This window comes from Oreochromis niloticus, linkage group LG12 (genome assembly GCF_001858045.2).
Source record: "Oreochromis niloticus isolate F11D_XX linkage group LG12, O_niloticus_UMD_NMBU, whole genome shotgun sequence".
Classification (NCBI taxonomy): Eukaryota; Metazoa; Chordata; class Actinopteri; order Cichliformes; family Cichlidae; genus Oreochromis; species Oreochromis niloticus.
The window spans coordinates 3,792,760-3,814,846 of record NC_031977.2 but is presented as its reverse complement, the minus strand read 5'-3'; the positions used below and the strand labels follow the sequence as shown (position 1 = coordinate 3,814,846).

Here is a 22,087-nt window from a genome sequence, read left to right as displayed (position 1 = left end):
TGTTGCATCAATTGAACAGTATTGTACTGCAGAAAGTAGCGTGTTGCTACAAAATGGTGAAAAAAAGGCAATTAACAATGGAAGAAAGACAGACCATCATAGCACTTAAAAAATGTAGGTCTTTCCTAAAGAGGAATTGCAAAGAAAGTCAAGGTGTCAATAAGTACAGTTTCTTTCACCATCAAAAGGCACTCAGAAACAAACTCTGACAGGAAGAGGTCAGGCAGACCCAAAGCCACAACTGAATCAGAGGACAAGTTTCTGAGAGTTAACAGCTTGCATGACAGGTTGCTCACAGGACAAAAGCTTCAAGCACAGCTCAATAGTGGTCATAGTAAGCAAGTCTCAGTTTCAACTGTGAAGAGAAGACATCGACCTGCAGGTTTGACTGGATGAGATGCAGCAAGAAAGCCACTGCTAAGACGTCAAAATAAGACAAAGAGGCTTGTCTGGGCCATGAAACATTGCTAATGGACTACTGAAGACTGGAAGAAGGCATTGTGGACTGATGAATCAAAATTTGAAGTCTTCGGTTCATCACTTTGTATGTCTTTGAGTAGGTGAAAGGATGGTTCCACAGTGTGTGGCGTCTACTGTCAGACATGGAGGGGGAAGTGTGATGGTCTGGAGCTGTTTTGCAGGATCCAGGGTCGGTGACTTGTACAGAGTGAGAGGCACCCTGAACTGAAACAGCTACCACAGCATTCTGCAGCGCCATGCAATACCCTCTGGTATGCGCCTAGTTGGTCAGGTGTTCATCCTACAGCAAGATACTGACCCAAAACATAAGCTCGTAAGTCCAAGCTATGCCAGAACTACCTCAGGAAAAAAGAACAAGATGGTAAGCTTGAAAACATGGCGTGCCCAGCACAGTCTCCAGACTTAAACCCCATCAGGCTGGTTTGGGATGAATTGAAGAGAAGACTGAAAAAAAAGCAACCTACAACTACAACACATTCATGGGAACTTCTGCAACAGATATGGGAAGAACTTTCTGAACAACATTTGATTTCTATTGTACTGAACTATGTTCAGCTGTTATAAGGAGGTTTGATGAGTCAAAAGTTTAGAATACATTTTAGTCCATAATTTGATTCCATGATTTTAACTTAATTTATTGTGAACATGGAGATAAAGCAGGGAGGCTTCTTGTTCTTCAGTTTTAAAAAAAAAAGTCAGCTGGGCAAATGATTACAGGAATTGAAATGGATCCTGGCTTAATATCATACAACTATCACAGCATTAACGATTGGTTTAAATAATATTATTCTAACCCATACCAATCAGAAGTAGAGGGTAATTTATCAGAAACTGACCTATTTCCCAACTCCCTGGATATTCGAAAATCTCTCCAGAGGCTCAGCCATCCTTAAAGCAGCCACTGTCACTTGAGGAAATAGCTTAATAGGATTACCTATCTCGAACAGGCAGTGCACCAGGCACAGATGGATTTCCCATCGAGTTTTACAGGGAATTCTCCTCAAAGCTCGCACCTCTTTTGAAATCAGTCTATAATGAATCCCTGGAAAACTGAAAGTTGCCAAAAACACTTATTCAGACCATAATCTCAGTCATACTTAAAAAAGATAAGGACCCTGTTCAATGCAGGGCAGTTCCTCCCCTCACTCATTCTAAAAAATTTTGGATTGGGGACAAAATTTTGTAGATGGATTACAGTTTTATGCTGAGTACCTATGGCTGCATCAGTACAATGCAGGGCTGTTGCCTGTCTCCTTATCTGTTTGACACTGCAATCAAGCCATTGGCAATCGCTATTAGATCAGACAGTAGGATTAAGACTATGTCCAGGGGCAAAATAAGCCACAAAATTCTGCTTTATGCAGATAATCTACTTTTGCTAATATCAGATCCAATTAGCAGCATGTCCTCTCTTCTTTATCTGTTTCAAAGATTTTGTAATATGTCAGGGTACAAAGTTAATCTGTCAAAACTTTATTATTTCCACTGAATAATTTAGCAAGGCAAATCAAGTATAAACATTTGCCCTTTAAAATTGAAAGAGGATAAATTTACCTTCCTGAGAATAGAAATAACTGGTTCAATCTGTCATGATCCTGGGTCATTTTGACCCAGCGTTTTGTGTTTCCTTGAAGTTCATTTTGTGCCTTGTGTTTATTCTGATTTTGTATTAGTTTAGGGTTGAACCTGGAGTTTAGTTGCTGTCCGCACGGTCGGCCGCCTGAACTGTTTCCCTGTCGCCGCTGTTGCCGTCTGCACGGTAGGCCGCCTGAACTGTTTCCACGTCGCCGCCACTGCCTTCCACATGGTCGGCCTCCGGAGATGAACTGTTCTAGACTCCTGAGTTGTCAGCCTCTGGGCCGGCCTCCTGAACTGTGTTTTGGGACCCTGTTCAAGGACTCCAGTGTGTGTGTTGTGTTTTGGACGATTCATGTGACTCACTGGAGCTTCTTTTGTTTGATGTTGGTCCCTCCGTCCTGGACCCCCTCCGCCCACCCTGGCTTGGTTGTCTGTCTCTGTTTTGGGCTGTCTGGAGCCAGCCCTTGGAGAGGGGGTACTGTCATGATCCTGGGTCATTTTGACCCAGTGTTTTGTGTTTCCTTGAAGTTCGTTTTGTGCCTTGTGTTTATTTTGATTTTGTATTAGTTTAGGGTTGAACCTGGAGTTTAGTGTTTTATCAGCCCTGCCTGTGTCTGTCCTCGGTGCTCTGTTCATGTCCCCATGTTTGTGTTGTAAAACAGTCTGTGTGTTTCCTGTTTTACTTTGAAGGCTCGTGTTCTGGATTTCCTGTTCTGTTCTGAAGGTCTGTGTCTGTTGTCATTGTGTTCAGCTTGTGTCCTCCAGTCATCGTGTGTATTAGGATCAGCTGTTCTTCCCTCCTGTGTGTGATTACCCGATTACCTTGTGTATGTATATTTAGTGGGTGTCGGTCTGTGCTCGTTGTCGGCTCGTCTGCGTTTGTCTGCGTTCCTCTGTGTTTCTTGGTGTCCTATTTGTGGTCTGCGTCTCTGCCTTTCACCCCGTTTCCCGAGGATTTCAAGTTTGCTCTTTAGTTTTTCCCAGTTTAGGTTTCCGTTAGTATTTCTCATGCTTCGTTGCCTGTTTCTGCCACTGCCACTTGTAAATAAACGTCACACTCTTCATCAGTCAGCTGCCTGCATTTTGGGTCCTTTTCATTCCACAACACGACTGCTGCCCCAGCCGTGACAGTACGAGCCGACCAAACATGGACCCAGCGGCATTCGCACCTTCCGAGGGGCTTCAGGAGGAACTAATTGACTCTGTTTCGAGGTTGGTTAACCTGTGGCTCGAACATGAGGGAGAGGGATTTCACCGTGCTGTGGAAGCCAGGCTACAACAATTAATCTCACCCCTGGCTACTGGACTCTCTTCACCCGCTCGCACAGGATTTTATCCTCCACGAGCTTCACCTTCACCCTCCAGCCGCTACCGCTTCCCTACCCAGCCCGGCAGTGAATGTTTTGCGCGGCCCGCCAGGGAATCTGCGGCCCGGCCCGCCAGATGTGGAATTACCCGGCTTGTCGGAGCCGTCTCTGAGAAGGAAGCGACATTCGCGCCGTCGGCGCGTCACCCCACAGCCGGATGTTGGGACTTCAGAACTGCCGGCTGTGGTGAGTGGAAAAGACATTCTTTCTGTTTCGCCAGACCTAAGGACTGTTAATTCTGGGGCTGTGTTTATTGAGTTTGCTGCCCAGCAGCCACCGTCAGTTCAGTTTGCTGCCCAGCCAGAAGCTCAGTTTGCTGCCCAGCCAGAAGCTCAGTTTGCTGCCCAGCCAGAAGCGCAGTCACTACCACAGCCAGACTCACTACAAACTTTGTTACAGTCTATAGCCCAGTCAGTAGCTCAGTTGGTAGAAGAAACATTAGCTTTGTCATCAGTTCAGTCTCCTACTTCACCACCATTATTGTCTCCACCTTTACTTCAGTCGCCCTCAGATCAGCCACCTATTCAACCATCATCTTCACCTACCTACTCCTCCAGTGCAACAAGCTAGGTCAACCCAACCCGAAAGAAACTGTTTTTCATCCATTCATTCCAAGCAGAGAGACAAACCTAATAATGTTAACACTCCTCAAGAGCTGGCCAGTTCTGAGACTGTGATGCACTCCAGGGCCTCCCCAGAGGCTGAGTTTCAGCCCTCAGCCCACTCTGGACCCCTGGAGGCTAAGAACCCAGCTGAGGACTGCACCCGGCTGTCGCTGCCTGAGCAGGGTCAGTGCTCCGCGCAGCTGCAGTCTACCATGTGTTTTCCAGAGGCCCGTGTGCCTGCTGGTTCAGCCCTATGTGTGCCAGAGGCCCCTGTGCCCGCTGGTTCAGTGACTGTTTCCGCTGGGGGTTCTGGAGAGCCCGGCCAGCCCGTCCTCACCTCTGCTGGAGGGCCCGAGGAGCCCGTCCAGCCTCCTGTCTTCGCTGGAGGGTCCGAGGGACCGCTCCGGCCTCCTGTCTCCGCTGGAGGGCCCGAGGAGCCCGTCCAGCCTCCTGCCTTGTCAGCTGGAGGGCCCGAGGAGCCCGTCCAGCCTCCTGTCTTCGCTGGAGGGTCCGAGGGACCGCTCCGGCCTCCTGTCTCGTCAGCTGGAGGGTCCGAGGGACCGCTCTGGCCTCCTGCCTCGTCAGCTAGAGGGTCCGAGGGACCGCTCTGGCCTCCTGCCTCCGCTGGAGGGTCCGAGGGACCGCTACGGCCTCCTGTCTCCGCTGGAGGGCCTGAGGAGCCCATCCAGCCTCCTGCCTCGTCAGCTGGGGGTCTTGGAGGCCCCAGCCAGCGCATCCTCATGTCTGCTGACGGTTCCGGGGAGACCGTTCAGCCACCATCTGCTTCACCACCTGCGGCTCCCACCACGCCGCCTGCAGCAGCAGCTTCATCCACGCCGCCTGCAGCAGCAGCTTCATCCACGCCGCCTTGTCCAGCCTCAGCTTCGTGTTCAGCGTCATCTGGTCCAGCCTCAGCTTCGTCTTCAGCGTCGCTTGGTCCAGCCTCAGCTTCGTCTTCAGCGTCGCTTGGTCCAGCCTCAGCTTCGTCTTCAGCGTCGCCTGGTCCAGCCTCAGCTTCGTCTTCAGCGTCGCCTGGTCCAGCCTCAGCTTCGTCTTCAGCGTCGCCTGGTCCAGCCTCAGCTTCGTCTTCAGCATCGCTTGGTCCAGCCTCAGCTTCGTCTTCAGCGTCGCTTGGTCCAGCCTCAGCTTCGTCTTCAGCGTCGCCTGGTCCAGCCTCCAGGTCAGCTTCATCTTCAGCGTCGCCTGGTCCAGCCTCCGAGTCAGCTTCATCTTCATCTTGTCAAAATCCTGCTCCTCACATACAAGGTCTTAAATAATCAGGCCCCATCTTATCTTAATGACCTTGTAGTACCATATCACCCTATTAGAGCACTTCGCTCTTGCACTGCAGGCTTACTTGTTGTTCCTAGAGTATTTAAAAGTAGAATGGGAGGCAGAGCCTTCAGTTTTCAGGCCCCTCTTCTGTGGAACCAGCTTCCAGTTTGGATTCGGGAGACAGACACTATCTCTACTTTCAAGATTAGGCTTAAAACTTTCCTTTTTGCTAAAGCATATAGTTAGGGCTGGACCAGGTGACCCTGAATCCTCCCTTAGTTATGCTGCAATAGACGTAGGCTGCCGGGGATTCCCATGATGCATTGAGTTTTTCCCTTCCAGTCACCTTTGTCACTCACTATGTGCTAATAGACCTCTCTGCATCGAATCATATCTGTTATTAATCTCTGTCTCTCTTCCACAGCATGTCTTTCATCCTGCTTTCCTTCTTTCACCCCAACCGGTCGCAGCAGATGGCCGCCCCTCCCTGAGCCTGGTTCTGCCGGAGGTTTCTTCCTGTTAAAAGGGAGTTTTTCCTTCCCACTGTCGCCAAAGTGCTTGCTCATAGGGGGTCATATGATTGTTGGGTTTTTCTCTGTATTTATTATTGTGCTATCTACTGTACAATATAAAGCGCCTTGAGGCGACTTTTGTTGTGATTTGGCGCTATATAAATAAAATTGAATTGAATTGAATTGAATCTTCAGCGTCGCCTGGTCCAGCCCTCGAGTCAGCCTCGTCCTCGTCTGGTCCAGCCTCCGAGTCAGCTTCGCCTTCACCTGGTCCAGCTCCAGCTTTAGCTTCGCCTGGTCCAGCTTCAGCCACGCCTGGTCCAGCTTCAGCCACGTCTGGTCCAGCCTCCGCTTCCGCTTCAGCCTCTGCCTTGCCTGGTGCTGCGGGGGCCACGCAGCCTTTGGGTCCCAAACTGCCACCTCGACATCGGCGGTCATCTGCCAGGCCGCTTGTTGGGCGTCATCGCCACTATAGACGACCTCCCGAACGCCGCCGCCTGAACTGTTTCCCCGTTTCCGCCGTTGCCGTCTGCACGGTAGGCTGCCTGAACTGTTTCCACGTCGCCGCCACTGCCTTCCACATGGTCGGCCTCCGGAGATGAACTGTTCTAGACTCCTGAGTTGTCAGCCTCTGGGCCGGCCTCCTGAACTGTGTTTTGGGACCCTGTTCAAGGACTCCAGTGTGTGTGTTGTGTTTTGGACGATTCATGTGACTCACTGGAGCTTCTTTTGTTTGGTGTTGGTCCCTCCGTCCTGGACCCCCTCCGCCCGCCCTGGCTTGGTTGTCTGTCTCTGTTTTGGGCTGTCTGGAGCCAGCCCTTGGAGAGGGGGTACTGTCATGATCCTGGGTCATTTTGACCCAGTGTTTTGTGTTTCCTTGAAGTTCGTTTTGTGCCTTGTGTTTATTCTGATTTTGTATTAGTTTAGGGTTGAACCTGGAGTTTAGTGTTTTATCAGCCCTGCCTGTGTCTGTCCTCGGTGCTCTGTTCATGTCCCCGTGTTTGTGTTGTAAAACAGTCTGTGTGTTTCCTGTTTTACTTTGAAGGCTCGTGTTCTGGATTTCCTGTTCTGTTCTGAAGGTCTGTGTCTGTTGTCATTGTGTTCAGCTTGTGTCCTCCAGTCATCGTGTGTATTAGGATCAGCTGTTCTTCCCTCCTGTGTGTGATTACCCGATTACCTTGTGTATGTATATTTAGTGGGTGTCGGTCTGTGCTCGTTGTCGGCTCGTCTGCGTTTGTCTGCGTTCCTCTGTGTTTCTTGGTGTCCTATTTGTGGTCTGCGTCTCTGCCTTTCACGCCGTTTCCCGAGGATTTCAAGTTTGCTCTTTAGTTTTTCCCAGTTTAGGTTTCCGTTAGTATTTCTCATACTTCGTTGCCTGTTTCTGCCACTGCCACTTGTAAATAAACGTCACACTCTTCATCAGTCAGCTGCCTGCACTTTGGGTCCTTTTCATTCCACAACACGACTGCTGCCCCAGCCGTGACACAATCATGTCTATGCATCCATACAATTACAAGTCTATCTTAGAAGGAACCAAAAATGACCTGGATATGGTCAAAATTGCTATTGTCCTTAGCAGGATGGATAAACACAATAAAAATGACTATAATGCCCAGGTTTCTGTATTTATTTCAAATAATTCCTATTTTTCTTCCAGTTAGATGGCCATTTTTCTTTTATTTATATGGAATAAAAAACCTGCACGAATAAAGAAGGCAAGTTTGGAGAGGATTAGGTTTGCCTAATTTTTTATTCTATTAATGGGCAGCTAATATTTTTAAGTTGACATAATGGATTACCAGGTTTGCAGGTAAAGAGGGACCCATCTGGGTAAATATGGAACTGAAAACAACACTTCCAGTTTCACCTGTTTCAATTTTGTCTGCCCCTCTTCACCTAAATATTGGTGTGCCTGGTGGTCCAAAATTCTATAAAGATTTGGCACCAATTTGGAAAGTACTTTAATTTGGAAAATATATGTAATTCCTCTTCAGTAACATCTAATCATCTTTTTGTGCCATTCCAGACATTTGTGGATTGGCATAGAAAAGGACTGATTTATTTTAGCGATCTCTTTAATAAGGATTGTTTTGTATCATTTAAATTCCTTTGTGAAGACCATGATCTACCAAAGTCACATTACTTTAGATAGCTTCATGTTTTACTTCTAAATAAACTGGTGACTCTCAAAGTGGAGCCAATCAGAACCCAATGAGAATCGAGAAGATAATCGATACGGAATCAGTCAGTACATGATATCGATAATGGAATCATAATCGCTAGATTCTTATCAATTCCTATACCTATATATCATCCTGCCTCTGATGCTTTTTTAGTGTTTGCCAAACAAAACATAGCTCACTGTGTTTTATCATGTAAGATTTGTGTGTTATCTAATTATAGCCCCAAATTACATAGGAACATTTTTTGTCAAGTAACATAACAGACTTATTGTGGGCTTATTGTTTTTAGTGCTGTTTAGTAATCAGTTAATGCCCATTCTGACACTAATATAATACCCTGTATTGTATACACATGTACATACGTTTTTTAACACAATAAAATTATGATACTGGTACCCCAGTAAACCAACAAAATATAAGACCAAAGATCTTTTTTTTCCCCATAACTCGACTCACATTGTAGAGGATATCCACCCATCCCTCCATTGTAATACACTGGAAAACGGTGAGAACAGCGAAGAGGATGTTGTCAAAATTGGTAATGCCAAAGTTGGGTCCGATCCAGTACTCCCTACAGACAGTGCCGTTGGCACAGGTCCTTGCTGGAGCTTCATAGCCACAGGGGAAATCTGCCGTCTGCTCACCTATAACCACAAACAAACACAGTGACAGACTAAGGTTTTTTTTTTTAGAAATTGTCACAGTACGCTATGCGGCATGCAGGATGTGGACCCAAATGCAGACTCCAAGATGTGGAAAGTAACTCCAAAACAGCTTTTTATTGCTGACACAAGGGAAAGAATATAAACTATACTGGGACATGAATAACTTAATAAACGAAGAGGCACACAGGGGGAACACACAGCCGGGTATGAGGGAGATTGCGACGCTGGGCAGAAGAAAACAAAAGGCTTAAATCTAGGGGTGGGTTTCAATAATTGATTTATTGATTAAAATCGATTTTAGCTTTAGTAAAGCGATACCGATTCATTAAAATCCTGAATCGATTTTTAAATATAAATGTATTTTCCCAGAAATGACAGAATCTCAGGCTAAACCTCACAAAATTATTTCAACAACCACCAAACAGCTAAAACAGCAAGCGAGAGCAGGTAAACGGATTTCACAAAAAGACATAAACACAAAGCGCGGACCCGATGCATCAGAATCAGTGAGATGTTGGCTTTCTCACCCGACGGCACGTACACAGACACGCCGTCAGGGTTAAAAGCCGACAGCTCACAGATTCTGATGGACAAGGCGAATATTTGGATTTTATTCTTTAAATTTATGTAAGAGAAATTCCGACTGGTGATTTAAAAGAATACCACATACATCATAGGGAACATATTTTAAAATTAATTGTGAGTTCTCCTGTTGGAGCTTGCTTCCTTGCATAATTTCTATTACAGTCTTATTTTTGTTTATATGGGGGGAATTTTGTTAGATTCTTTTTTATAACACCAATTTCATTATCAATACTATAGTATCTCTTTGTGTTAAAAAAAAAGTACTAGTACTCCAAACTCTATTTGGATCACATAACAGAAGTCTTGTATCATATTTATGAGTCATTTGCCAAGAACAAGGTCTGATAGGACTACTTGAAACATTGGTAAGTTGTGAAAATAAATATAATTTCAAAATGTGTCACTCAACCCCTTATCTCCATTTAAAAACACATAGGAATGTTTAAGGTTCAATAATTTTTGCTCACTTGTGTTAATCCGGAAACACGTGCGATGAAATTTCCCCATGTAGAAGTCAAGGCCGATGATGGCAAACATGAGGATGGCGAAGAAGAGCAGCAGGCCAATCTGCAACAGTGGTACCATAGCTTTCATGATGGACTTTAAAACCACCTGAAGACCTGAGGCAAAGCAAGAGAAGTAAGATGTTCTAACCATGATTGGTTGCATATGTAATGTAACATACCAGCATACCATAATGCTATCAAAATATATTTACAGTAAGTCTGTGTAGGATCTCAGCCATTCAGTCATGATAATCTAAGGAGCATGGAAAGAAAAGGGACTGGACTTCTTTAAGTTTCTCGAAGACGTTTCACCGGTCACCCGAGAAGCTTCTTCAGTTCTAAGACCAAATGATGAAGAGTCGCAGGTATTCAAGCCACAGTGATAGTTGTCCCTTAAGAGGGTCATTGACCCACTATTGATCACGTAATCGCTATTGAAAAGTCTTTGAGAAACTTAAAGAACTCCAGTTACTTTTCTTTCCAAGATCCTTAGATATTTACAATATCCTTTGAATATTTCTTGTACGACCAAGTCTCCTTCTCTTCTTTCCTCTGTCCAGAAGATGCAGAGGAATTGTAGTGCTAAGGAAAAAATACTTGTTATTTTTCCTTAGCACTACAATTGTTCTTCATGATCTCTATGTTTGTCTTGGCCAATATTTTTATGCCAGATGTTGTTCTTGAGTGCAGCTCTTGGCACTAAAAGTGCACTGCTATAAACTGCATGGAAGTATCTCAATATACGGTATAGCAATACTCATATACACTGTAGCAAAGTACTCCTATACACTGTATAGGAGTACATAATATTTTGCAGTAAAGTAGTTGTTTGTTAAACTATTATAATGCTGAAACATGCTAACCTCATCGTGACCATCAGCACAGACAGCACATGTATTAAAATCTGAAGTGGACTTACTTGGAATCCCAGAGACAAGTTTGAGTGGTCGCAGCACTCTCACCGCCCTCAGTGTTCTCAGATCAAAGTCAGCCCCCACAGTGGCCAGGATCCTACACACAATAACAGCATGGATTCAACAATAAAATTAAGCTGTATTGTTTATAGCCTGCTTTTGGTATGGTGGCATCACAAAAAAGCTGGTATAATTTAGCAGTGCGATGTTCTTTAACTCACTGACCAAAACCCATATTGTCTAGTTATTCAACTGGAATATTCATGAAAAGTGCAGATGTTCCCTTCTTCCATTTCACAATTATGGCTTGTACTGTGCTTCTGGGGCACTCAAAGCTCTAGAAAAGGTGTCATACCCTTGTCCTGATTTATGTCTTACTATAGTGTGATCACAGGCACCTACAGACTTTTTTTAACCTGACATGCAGTGTGAACTGTGGGACCTTGAAATACACAAGTGTTTGCCTTTTTAAACTGTGTCCAGTTACTTCAGTTTGCCAGCTGGACTCAAATCAACTTCAATACATTGCAGAGTGTGCATGAATCTGAAACCTTGACATGTAGAATAGCAATGATCCTACATGGTGGGTTTTTGGTATGCAAAGTGGTGTACAGCAGGGAAGAGGGGCAGCCCAAACAACAAAAACCACTTCTAAAAGTAAACTCCAATTGTTCACAGCAGAACCTCTTATAAGCTTAGTGTGACTTGTGGCTGAGCTGCTATAGAACTCTCAATCAATCAGTCAAAAATTGTTAAGAATCACTGATCCTATGAACAGGGATGCACATAAGTGGTCCGCAGGTGCGCATGCGCTGTCAAAATAAAAGACACGCACCAGTTAAGAAGTTGCAATGCACGTTTCCGAACATATAAAAGGCACTGTTTTTGTCCGCTAGAGTGGGATTTTCACGGCATATTCTGCACCACATCTCTGTGCGTTCATTATTTGTTTGAAGCCAGCTCACCTCCTGCAACCACTTTTCCGAAAATACGCGCTTCTTTTGCAGTTCGAACTCCTGACATTTCTTTGGAGGTGGAGGAACACCAAAGTAATTGTTTAAAGGACCTTGCTTCTTCGACATCTTTAAGAGTTCTAAACAAATGTCTGTCCTTCTCCAGAAAATCTTATGCACGCAAACGTGCGTTGCAACTTCTTAGCGCATGCGCACCTGCGGACCACTTGTGTGCACCCCTGCCTATGAAGAGACACTTCTATTCTAATGGAACAGCTCTCTTCTAGAATCACAATGCCACCATCCATACGACATGAGGGCTATGAATGAAGATGAAAAATGTGTAAGACAGCAGTCTCCTCTATTAACACTTAAGTGTCAGGTAAATATCTTAATAAGACTTTTCTTAAGACATAATGTCTTAATTAAGAAAAGCACTTTTGTACGCTGATCAAAGATGGTAGCCACTGGCTCTTTTGCAATAAAAAAAAACCCTGCCTATGAAAATAATCAAGTCCATAACAATATTTGCAACAGACTAGCAAAATTGTTTACTAAAGCATTCATCCATCATGTGCTTATTATTATTAGGGTTGTGGAGGGGATTGGAGCCTATCCCAGGTATCACAGGGCGAGAGTTGGGGTACACCCACCCTGGACAGATCACCAATCTAGCGCAGGGCTAATACAGAGAGACAAACAACCATTTGCACTCACATCAACACCTACAGAAAATTTTGATTTTCCAATTCACCTAACACCACTAAGTGCATGTCTGTGGACTGTGGCAGGAAGCTTGAGAACCCATGCAATCATGGGGAGAACATGCAAATTCTAGCAAAATGTTGAAGTTTTTCATTCCACATTGTGTGTCAGTTGAGCACAGTGAACTAAACCAGTGGAGAGGAGAGAACAGCAAAGAGGCTTGAGCTCTTCTTTTCTGAAGAAGAAGAGCTTTCCTGACACTTGCTGCAACCCTCATCTTAATTTAGTTTTTTTAATGTCTGACTTAAGAATGTATGGTTAGCTATGTAAAGGCCACATCTAGTGTGTCTGGAAACGATTATTCATCATCATCCTTGAACATTTGTTCTTCAAAGTTTTGCTTTTCTAAGGCCGTGTCAACACTTGAGTGTTTTTCATTTATGTACAATTGAATTAAACAAAAATGGCAGTAGTATGATCAGGCACTGAGCATTCAGCAGTTTCTTTTTCTGGCTGAAAGGTGAAAACTACAACAATGTCACATCTAGCTTGAACAAGTACTGAGTGAGTGCATATAGTGGGGAAATAATTTCTGACCCACTGCTGAATTTGTAAGTTCAAGTCCATGTTCAAAATGGGACAAATCCCCTAGAGTGGTTGAGAATGACCAAGATAAGATCCTGTGGGACTTCCAGATACAGACAGATAAACTGGCGATGGCTAACCAACTGGACATAGTAGTGGTAGACAAGTGGAGTGTTACGGCCCTTGGAGAGAGTGAGACTACCCTTTTGTGTTTATGCAAATCTAAGTGTGCTAGGACTCATGGATGACTGGCTGTTGGGAGTCCTGTGCCAGCCTTCTTTTATGCAGATCACAGTGTGCCAGACCTCGCGGACGATTGGCTGCCTGGAGATCCCATGACACTCCAAGACCAATTGACTGGCTGATTGTCTGCACCTGGGAGTATAAAAAGGCTGAAGATTCTTCACACTGTGGGGGACTGCTGCTCAGAATTGAACATGCAGTGGTCTCCTCATCTGCTTCGCATTTGAACTTTGTTTGTTAAACCTGTTCGCTGTGTTGCTCTTTGTTTATTAAACCTGATATACAGCTGAACTTAGTTTCATTAGAGTTTTGTGATGCTGGCTTGCCTTAGTTAACCCTTAGCTTCTATTTTGTGTGCTGCCAGCTTGCCTTAGTTTACCCTTAGCTTTTACGCTAGATTGTTTTTTTTCTTTATGTAATAATTGTTTGCCCAGTGGTCTGTTGAACAGCCCTGTTGGTTTTTGGTTTAAAGTTTGTAATAAAACCTGTTATTTTACTCAGTTTGCATGTGGGGCCTTATGTATGTTATTCCCCTCCTGTCACCTAGCAGAGGGGGTTGTAACATAAGTGGGGGCTCGTCCGGGATCTCCTTTTCCCCATAAGGAAAGCCCAAGAGGTGGTAGCTGCGCTTCCCTTAAAAGACAGTTTGGAGTGTTCTTGTGTTAAATCGGCTGTGTTGCAAGCATATGAATTGGTTCCAGAAGCATACAGGCAGAAATTTCGGCTACAGAGGAAACTTCCCTCCCAAACGTATGTGGAGTTTACCAGGGAAAAAGGCATCCTTTTTGACAAGTGGTCCACTGCGTCAAAAGCCCATGATTACGCTCCACTGCGTGAATTGATGTTGCTGGAGGACTTTAAAAAGTGCCTTCCAGAGAGTATAGTGCTATACTTGAATGAGCAGAAGGTAACCACTTTAGCAACTGCAAGTGTTCTTGCAGATGAGTATGTGCTTACTCACAAGTCCTCGTTTTTGCTTAACGAGAAGTCACAGCTTAGTGCCGCGCAGCAGGCTCGCACTGTTAAACCCTTAGGCTCTAAAGAGAGTCGTGAATGTTTCTACTGTCATAAACCGGCACATGTCATTGCAGACTGTTTAGCCCTGAAACGCAAGACAGTGAATTCTCAGCAACCCAAAGGTGTTGCCTTTGTGAAAGCAGCGTCCCATCCTGAGGTGCTTGATTGTGGTGGTAAGGTGCCAGACCCTTGTTCTGACCCATTTATCTTTGATGGTTTTGTATCACTAACTGATAAATCCACTGATCTAAAATCGGTGTGCATACTGAGAGACACCGGAGGGTCTCAGACCTTAATCCCTTCTAGTGCTTTACCTTTCTCAGCAGACAGTGCATGCGGATTTAATGTTGTGCTGCGTGGAATAGAGATGGGTTATGCTCCCAGACCTGTTCACCAGGTCTATATCAAATCAGAACTCGTTACGGGATTTTTCCCCATCGCAGTATGTCCGACCTTACCCATAGGGGGGTGGCCATGTTGCTAGGAAATGATATTGCGGGCGGATTAGTGCGTCCTAGTCTGGAGGTGCTGGATAAGCGCCTCAGTTGTGATGCCCCAGATATTTCTGTGACCCCAAAGCTGTACCCAGCCTGTGTGGTTACTCGTGCCCAAGCCCGTAAAGATGGTGATGTTACCCTCACTGATTTTGTGTTGATGACCTCATTTTCTGAGGAGGGTGCTGCGTTACCTGACGAAAACAATGTTTTGTCTTCCCCAGACTTGGTAAACCCTGAGGAGCCTGGTCCATCTGTAAAAGATATACCACTGCCTTTAACCAGAGAAAATCTGTCGGTGGCCCAGTTGGCTGACGAATCATTGCAGCGATGTTTTAAGCATGTGGTAAGTGCTGAGCAAGCTAAGAATGAGCAACAAGCCTATTTCAAAGAACATGATGTGCTAATGCGTCAATAGTTTCCATTGGGTGCTAGGAGTGTGGACTGGAGTAAGGTTAAGCAGATTGCCATACCCACGCTGTATCGGTCAAGGATCCTGGCGCTTGCTCATGAAAGCCAGTGGTCAGGACATTTAGGCATCACAAAAACGTATCAGTTACTATTAAAACACTTCTTCTGGCCTGGCATGAAATGTGATGTGGCAGCTTTCTGCCGTAGTTGCCATGTGTGTCAACTTGCAGGTAAACCAAATCAGGTTATACCCCCTGCACCATTATGTCCCATCCCAGTAGTCGATCAACCATTTGATCACGTCATAGTAGACTGCGTAGGTCCACTACCAAGAACAAAGTCGGGAAACCAATATTTACTCACAATTATGTGTGCAGCTACACGTTTCCCTGAGGCTATTCCACTGCACAAAATTACGGCAAGGTCGGTTGTGAGAGCCCTTACTAAGTTTTTTTCTACATTCGGCCTGCCTAAAGTCATCCAAACAGATCAAGGTTCTAACTTTCAGTCTAAATTATTCAAGCAAGTAGCTAAAAGCCTACAAATCAAACAGGTTGTGTCCTCTGCCTATCACCCAGAATCCCAAGGACCTTTAGAGCGGTGGCATCAAACCTTAAAAGCCATGCTCCGCAAGCATTGCTTAAAGGCCAAAGTGGATTGGGGTGAAGGGATTCCCTTTGTGTTGTTTGCTGCTCGCAAAGCTGTCCAAGAGTCACTCGGGTTCAGTCCCTCTGAAGTGGTGTTTGGCCACATGCCTCGTGACCCACTTAAAGCAATAAAAGAGGAACTTTTGATCCAGGAAGGGAGCCCTAGAGTGGGAGTGACTAAGTATGTGCAAGATTTCCGTGAGTGTTTCAGTCAGGCTAATTCTCTGGCTAAGCAGCACAGTGCTGTTTCAGGGAGAAAAATGAAACACACTTATGATAAGGCTTCTCTCAAAAGACATCTCAGAGTAAGTGATAAAGTACTTGTCTTACTTATTTTACTCACTTACTTGTTTTTACTTAGTTACCTTGAAAGTACAAAACCCCTCCTATGCCACACTTCCGTGTTAGCTGCACTCAACTTGATGCGTCCATTCAAGTTAGAGATTGATGCCAGTGCTGTTGGGTCTGGAGCAGTGTTTCTGCAAGAAGACTTGCAGGGCTTGGACCAACCCATTTGTTACTTCTCCCACAAGTTTAACAAGCATCAGGTAAATTACTCCGTCATTGAAAAGGAGACATTGGCTCTGTTGCTTGCTCTTCAGCACTTCCATGTTGACTTGGGGTCCGGCACATTACCCGTTGTAGTGTACACTGATCATAATCCACTTGTATTTCTTGCCCGAATGTTTAACCACAATCAACGACTCATGCGATGGGCCTTGCTGCTGCAAGAGTACAATTTGGAGATTCGGCATATAAAAAGATCAGAAAATGTACTAGCTGATGGCTTCTCCCGGTTGTGAGTATGACTTGTTTTGCTGTCTGTCACAAATATTGAAATGTGTGTATACAAAACGTGGTCTTGTATTTTAAGGGGAGGGGTGTTACCGCCCTGGGCCTTGGAGAGAGTGAGACTACCCTTTTGTGTTTATGCAAATCTAAGTGTGCTAGGACTCGTGGATGACTGGCTGCTGGGAGTCCTGTTCCAGCCTTCTTTTATGCAGATCACAGTGCGCCAGACCTCACGGACGATTGGCTGCCTGGAGATCCCATGACACTCCAAGACCAATTGACTAGCTGATTGTCTGCACTTGGGAGTATAAAAAGGCTGAAGATTCTTCACACTGTGGGGGATTGCTGCTCAGAATTGAACATGCCGTGTTCTCCTCGTCTGCTTGGCATTTGAACTTTGTTTGTTAAACCTGTTCGCTGTGTTGCTCTTTGTTTGTTAAACCTGATATACAGCTGAACTTAGTTTCATTAGAGTTTTGTGATGCTGGCTTGCCTTAGTTAACCCTTAGCTTCTATTTTGTGTGTTGCCAGCTTGCCTTAGTTTACCCTTAGCTTTTACGCTTGACTGTTATTTTTCTTTATGTAATAATTGTTTGCCCAGTGGTCTGTTGAACAGCCCTGTCGGTTTTCCATTTAAAGTTTGTAATAAAACCTGTTATTTTACTCAGTTTGCGTGTGGGGCATTGTGTATGTTACTCCCGTCCTGTCGCCTAGGAGAGGGGGTCGTAACACGGAGGAAGGCAGCGGTAGTAATAGATGTAGCTATACCGAGTGATAGCAACATTGGGGAAAAAGGAACACAAGAAGCTTGAGAAGTACCAAGAGCTGACAAAAGAGCTCGAGAAGATGTGGAGGGTGAAAGCAACAGTGGTCCCTATGGTAATCAGAGCCTTCAGGGCAGTGACCCCCAAGCTAGGCAAGTGGCTCCAGCAGATCCCAGGAACAACAAGGAGGAATAATAATAAATAACAGACAAATTTTCACAGTGCTATACTCAACGTTTTCTTTTTGAATTCAATGTCCAATGAATGCAAAGTGTATGGTGTATGGTGCAAGGTGCCAGTCTAGCTCAGGCTTCCACAAGAGTTTTCACAGGCCTCAGAAAGAAGCTGTTTTTTAGTCTTTCTGTCCGTGCTCTCATTACCCAGAGCCTGCTAAAGGGGAGGGAGTATAAAAGACGTTGTCCAAGTGTGCGCTGTCACACTTGATCTTTCAGCTGTGTTTCTGAATCAGGGGTGAGAAGGGGCACCAATGACCTTGAATCCAGTCTTCACCATTTACCAGACTGGCATGTGATGTATCCATTTTATATTTCCTAAAATCAAGGTCATTTGTCTTGCTGGATTTGAGGAACAAGTTATTGTTCTGACACCAGGATGTGAAGGCCGGGACCTCCTCTTTATATGTCGCCTCATTGTTGGTGGTTATCATTCCCACCATAGCTATGTCGCCAGCAAATTTATACACTACAGGTCAAAAGTTTTAGATTATCCCCAATCATTTCAGTTATTTATTGCAATTCAAGTCATTCAAGTCCAATGAATAGATTGAAACGGTGAACTGCCAGAGGTTAAAAAAAATGTAAGGTTACCCAAAACTGAAAAATAATGTGCATTTCAGAATTATACAAAAAAGCCTTTTTCAGGATCACAAAATGGGTTCACAATTTAAAGCAATGGAGGTTGATCAAGCCTTGAAAGCTAGTGCTACTAATTCCTACAGGTGTTCCAACTTTTCTGGATTACTTACAACCCCCTCTGTCTGCATAAAAGTGTTGCATCAGTTGAACAGTATTGTACAAGTTTACAACCATTTATAGAGTAAATGCTACAAAAATGGTGAGAAAAAGGCAATTAACAATGGAAGAAAGACAGACCATCACAACACTTAAAAATGTAGGTCTTTCCTAAAGAGGAATTGAAAAGAAAATCAAGGTGTCAATGAGTACAGTTTCTTTCACCATCAAAAGCCACTAAAACACTAGGGCAAGCTCTGACAGGAAGAGGTCAGGCAGACCCAAAGCCACAACTGAATCAGAGGACAAGTTTCTGAGAGTTAACAGTTTGCTTGATAGATGGCTCACAGGACAACAGCTTCAAGCACAGCTTGAAAGTGGGCGTAGCAAGCAAGTCTCAGTTTCAACTGTGAAGAGAAGACTTCGAGCACAGGTTTGACAGGACGAGATGCAGCAAGAAAGCCATTGCTAAGACTGCAGAATAAGACAAAGAGGCTTGTCTGGGCCATGAAACATTGCTAATGGATTACTGAAGACTGGAAGAAGGTATTTTGGACTAATGAATCAAAATTGGAAATCTTCGGTTCATCATGCAGGATGTTTGTTCTCCATCGAGTAGGTGAAAGGATGGTTCCACAGTGTGTGGCATCTACTGTCAGACATGGAAGGGGAAGTGTGATGGTCTGGGGCTGTTTTGCAGGATCCAGGGTCGGTGACTTGTACAGAGTGAGAGGCTCCCTAAAACAGCCACCACAGCATTCTGCAGCGGCGTGCAATACCTTCTGGGATGTGTCTAGTTGGTCAGGGGTTTGACCTACAGCAAGATAATGACTCAAAACTAACATGGAGTGGCCAGCACAGTCTTCAGACTTAAATCCCATCGAGCTGGTTTGGGTTGAACTGGACAGAAGACTGAAATCAAAGCAACCTACAAGTGCAACACATTTATGGGAACTTCTGCAACAGATATGGGAAGAACTTTCTAAAGAATATTAGATTTCTATTGTAGAAAGCTGTGTTCAGTTGTTACAGCTGCCAAAAGTGGCTACTTTGATGAGTCAAAAATTTAGAATATATTTTGATTCCATGATTTCTTTTTTAACTCTAATTGCTTATTTGTACTATGCTTTCATTTCAGAGTGCAATGAGAAATAAAACTGGATAATTTTCAATAAAATCCTGGAAAAATTGGGGTGCTCTAAAACTTTTAACCGGAATTTTATATGAAATGTGTGTTACAAATGGCAGTCCAGTTGTGAGTGAAAAATGAATATGAGAGTGGACGGAGGACACAACCGTGCGGGGTTGAGGATCGTGTTCGAAAAGATGAGGTCTCCAAGTCTCACCCTTAGGTTTTAGGTTTAAAACCTTAGGCTTAGGTTTTAGGGTTTTCCAGGTGTGGGAGGGAGTGTGGACATTGCACACAGGTTTTAAACCAGTTTTACCTGGAAACAATTCTTCTACTTCTACATTTATTAAAAACAAAGCAGGATGTCCATCCATGTCCATCTTCTTCACCACTTATCTAAATGAGGGTCGCTGGAGCCTGAATTGACGTGTGGGGACAGAGTATGCTATTGGTATGGTGAGATGAAAGCAGATGATCGACTGTAGCATCTATTAAATGGAGCAGCTGGAAATAGAAGAGGTGTCTTGTGTTGTCTAGAATAACACAGCACTTTAGGATTCTTTCTGCAGAACATGGTGGCAACAAAGACACACAGGAAACTGAAAACTATAAAAAAAAAAAATTACTAAAATTATCGGAAGCATTAGGACCAAAGCTCCAACAGGGTTCAATCTTTTATTTACAGTTCTGGAGAGAAAAGAGATAAATATTTAAACAATTTCTTAACATTTTTAAGTATATTTCACTTTTTAGTGGAAAACACTTTAGACTAGAGGCCTTTGGAAGGGGCCCGACCAAGCCACGGGTGCCAGGCCCTACAAAGCAGCCACGGAGTGTGTACTGACCCGAGCACTCAGCCCCAGACACCGAGAACTACCAACGCACCGACGACTGAAGGTATCGGCCACTGGCAGGGAGTGTGGTGGGGGGAGATAGGCCTCCACACCTGGGAGTCCTGGGATGTTCCCCTCTCTTGGAACCTCTATGTTCCAAGAGAGGGGAACATCTCAGGACAATTTTTCCAACCGACCAATAAGGGTCAATAACTGCTCAGCCTCTCTGGGAACTCCTTCAAGACTGTTGGAAAACCATTTCAGGCGACTACCTCATGAAGCTCATCGAGAGAATGACAAGAGTGTCCAAAGCAGTAATCAGCAGTAATATTTTATATCTAAATTATAAAATATGTTTTGAATTATTTCACACTTTTTTTGGTAATTTATAATTCTGACTCTTCTGAAATGATGCCACGGTAGAGTACAGTTCATAGTATGTTTCTTGTCTGCTGTAATGCAGACAAGATGAAGATGAATGTATGTCTCTACAATACATTCGTAGTGGCCTTATGAAGCTAATATCAGCACTGTGAGACAAATAAAGGAGTAGAGATTAGGGATGGGTATCGTTTAGGTTTTATCCGATACCGGTGCCAAACCGGTACTTTTGAAACGGTGCCGGTGCTTAAACGGTGCTCAAACCGGTGCTTAAAGAATGGAGAACACAAAATTGGTCCAAAAACCTCTCATGTTCAGCTGTTATTTTTGTAAAAATATTATATGTAATATGTAAAAAAATTGTAAAAGATAACAATGTTAGCCTTTTCTGCAGCTATAGGGCATATATGGTATATGTTTAAGCACTCTTGGCTGGAAGCAGTGCTTAAACAATGGAAAAAACACAAACTTTGTCCAAAAACCTCTCATGTTTAACTGTTTTCCAGTTTTTCTTTGGTCATTTTAGCCTTTTTGGCCAGGGTGAAGGGAGTATCTGCCACCAAACAAGAAGACAGCATGTAACTACGACGGTGTTTGCTAGTTCACCTTACATGCATTAATGTAATAATGTGGTTAGCGTACTCAACATTAATTACACACAAACAACATGAAGCTACTCATGCAGAGAAGAACGGCTGCTGCTGCCATCATCATCCGTCATCATTTCTGCTACGCTGACAGGGCTAGGGGCCAGGACTCTCCTCTTCGGGTTTTTGGGGGATGTTGCTAACTCCAGGTCCGATAACAGGCACCACACCCGCAGTAAATGTGCACGGTGTGAGGTCTCGCAGCAAGCTATCAAAAATCAGATTTGAGGTGTTACCTCCTTTGACAGTATCACAGTATCAGCTTAAAGCACTTGTTGCAGGCTGCTGAGTTTGCATCTTTTGCTGTGAAGTACAGCCAGACTTTTGACCGCTTCGCCTTGGGCATTTTTAATCTGTAGCTCTGCTCTAAAAGAACGTACGTACCTGGCCCCGCCTACTATCCTCGGAAACGTAAAATGATTGGCTAGAATTGGCTCAGGAAAAAAAAAGCACCGAAATAAAGCACCGAAATGTGCGCTGCTTTTCGGTCTGGTTACTACCGTTTATGTCAGAACCGGTGCCATCATGGCACCGGACACCGGTACCCATCCCTAGTAGAGATACAGATGAAAGAAGGAGAGGGGGCACACGGGGGTAATAAAGAGACAGTGAGACAGAGAAGACAGGGAGGGAGAGATGCTTGGAGAGGGGAAGCCACAGCGGAGATGACTGGAGTTGTCACCATAGAAACAAAGGAGGCCCCGCTAATCTCATTAGAGACAAGCAGCCAGGAGAGCAGCACTGGCTCAGAAACAGAATGGACTGTGTCTTTACATACACATATACATATGTTTATCAGCACAGTGCAGCCTCAGAAAACTTTCTTCTTGTGTTATGATTAATTT

The 22,087-nt window shown here is 44.4% G+C and overlaps 1 protein-coding gene across 21 annotated transcripts in view; it reads right to left on the bottom strand.

The window, feature by feature from the left end:
* LOC100710725 (voltage-dependent N-type calcium channel subunit alpha-1B) overlaps positions 1–22,087 on the bottom strand; it is a 219,586-nt gene that overhangs the window by 167,078 nt on the left and 30,421 nt on the right. For 20 of the 21 annotated variants that reach the window (XR_003222360.1, XM_025911919.1, XM_025911931.1 and 17 more), the window contains 3 exons: positions 10,676–10,767; positions 9,718–9,870; positions 8,457–8,644 (listed from right to left, as the gene is read on the bottom strand). Coding sequence is in view for 20 of the 21 variants with exons in the window: in XM_025911919.1 (XP_025767704.1) it covers positions 8,457–8,644; positions 9,718–9,870; positions 10,676–10,767 (433 nt within the window). In the remaining variant the exon portion in view is untranslated. The remainder of the gene's footprint in view (positions 1–8,456; positions 8,645–9,717; positions 9,871–10,675; positions 10,768–22,087) is intronic. The other variant, XM_025911936.1, reaches the window with a different exon arrangement.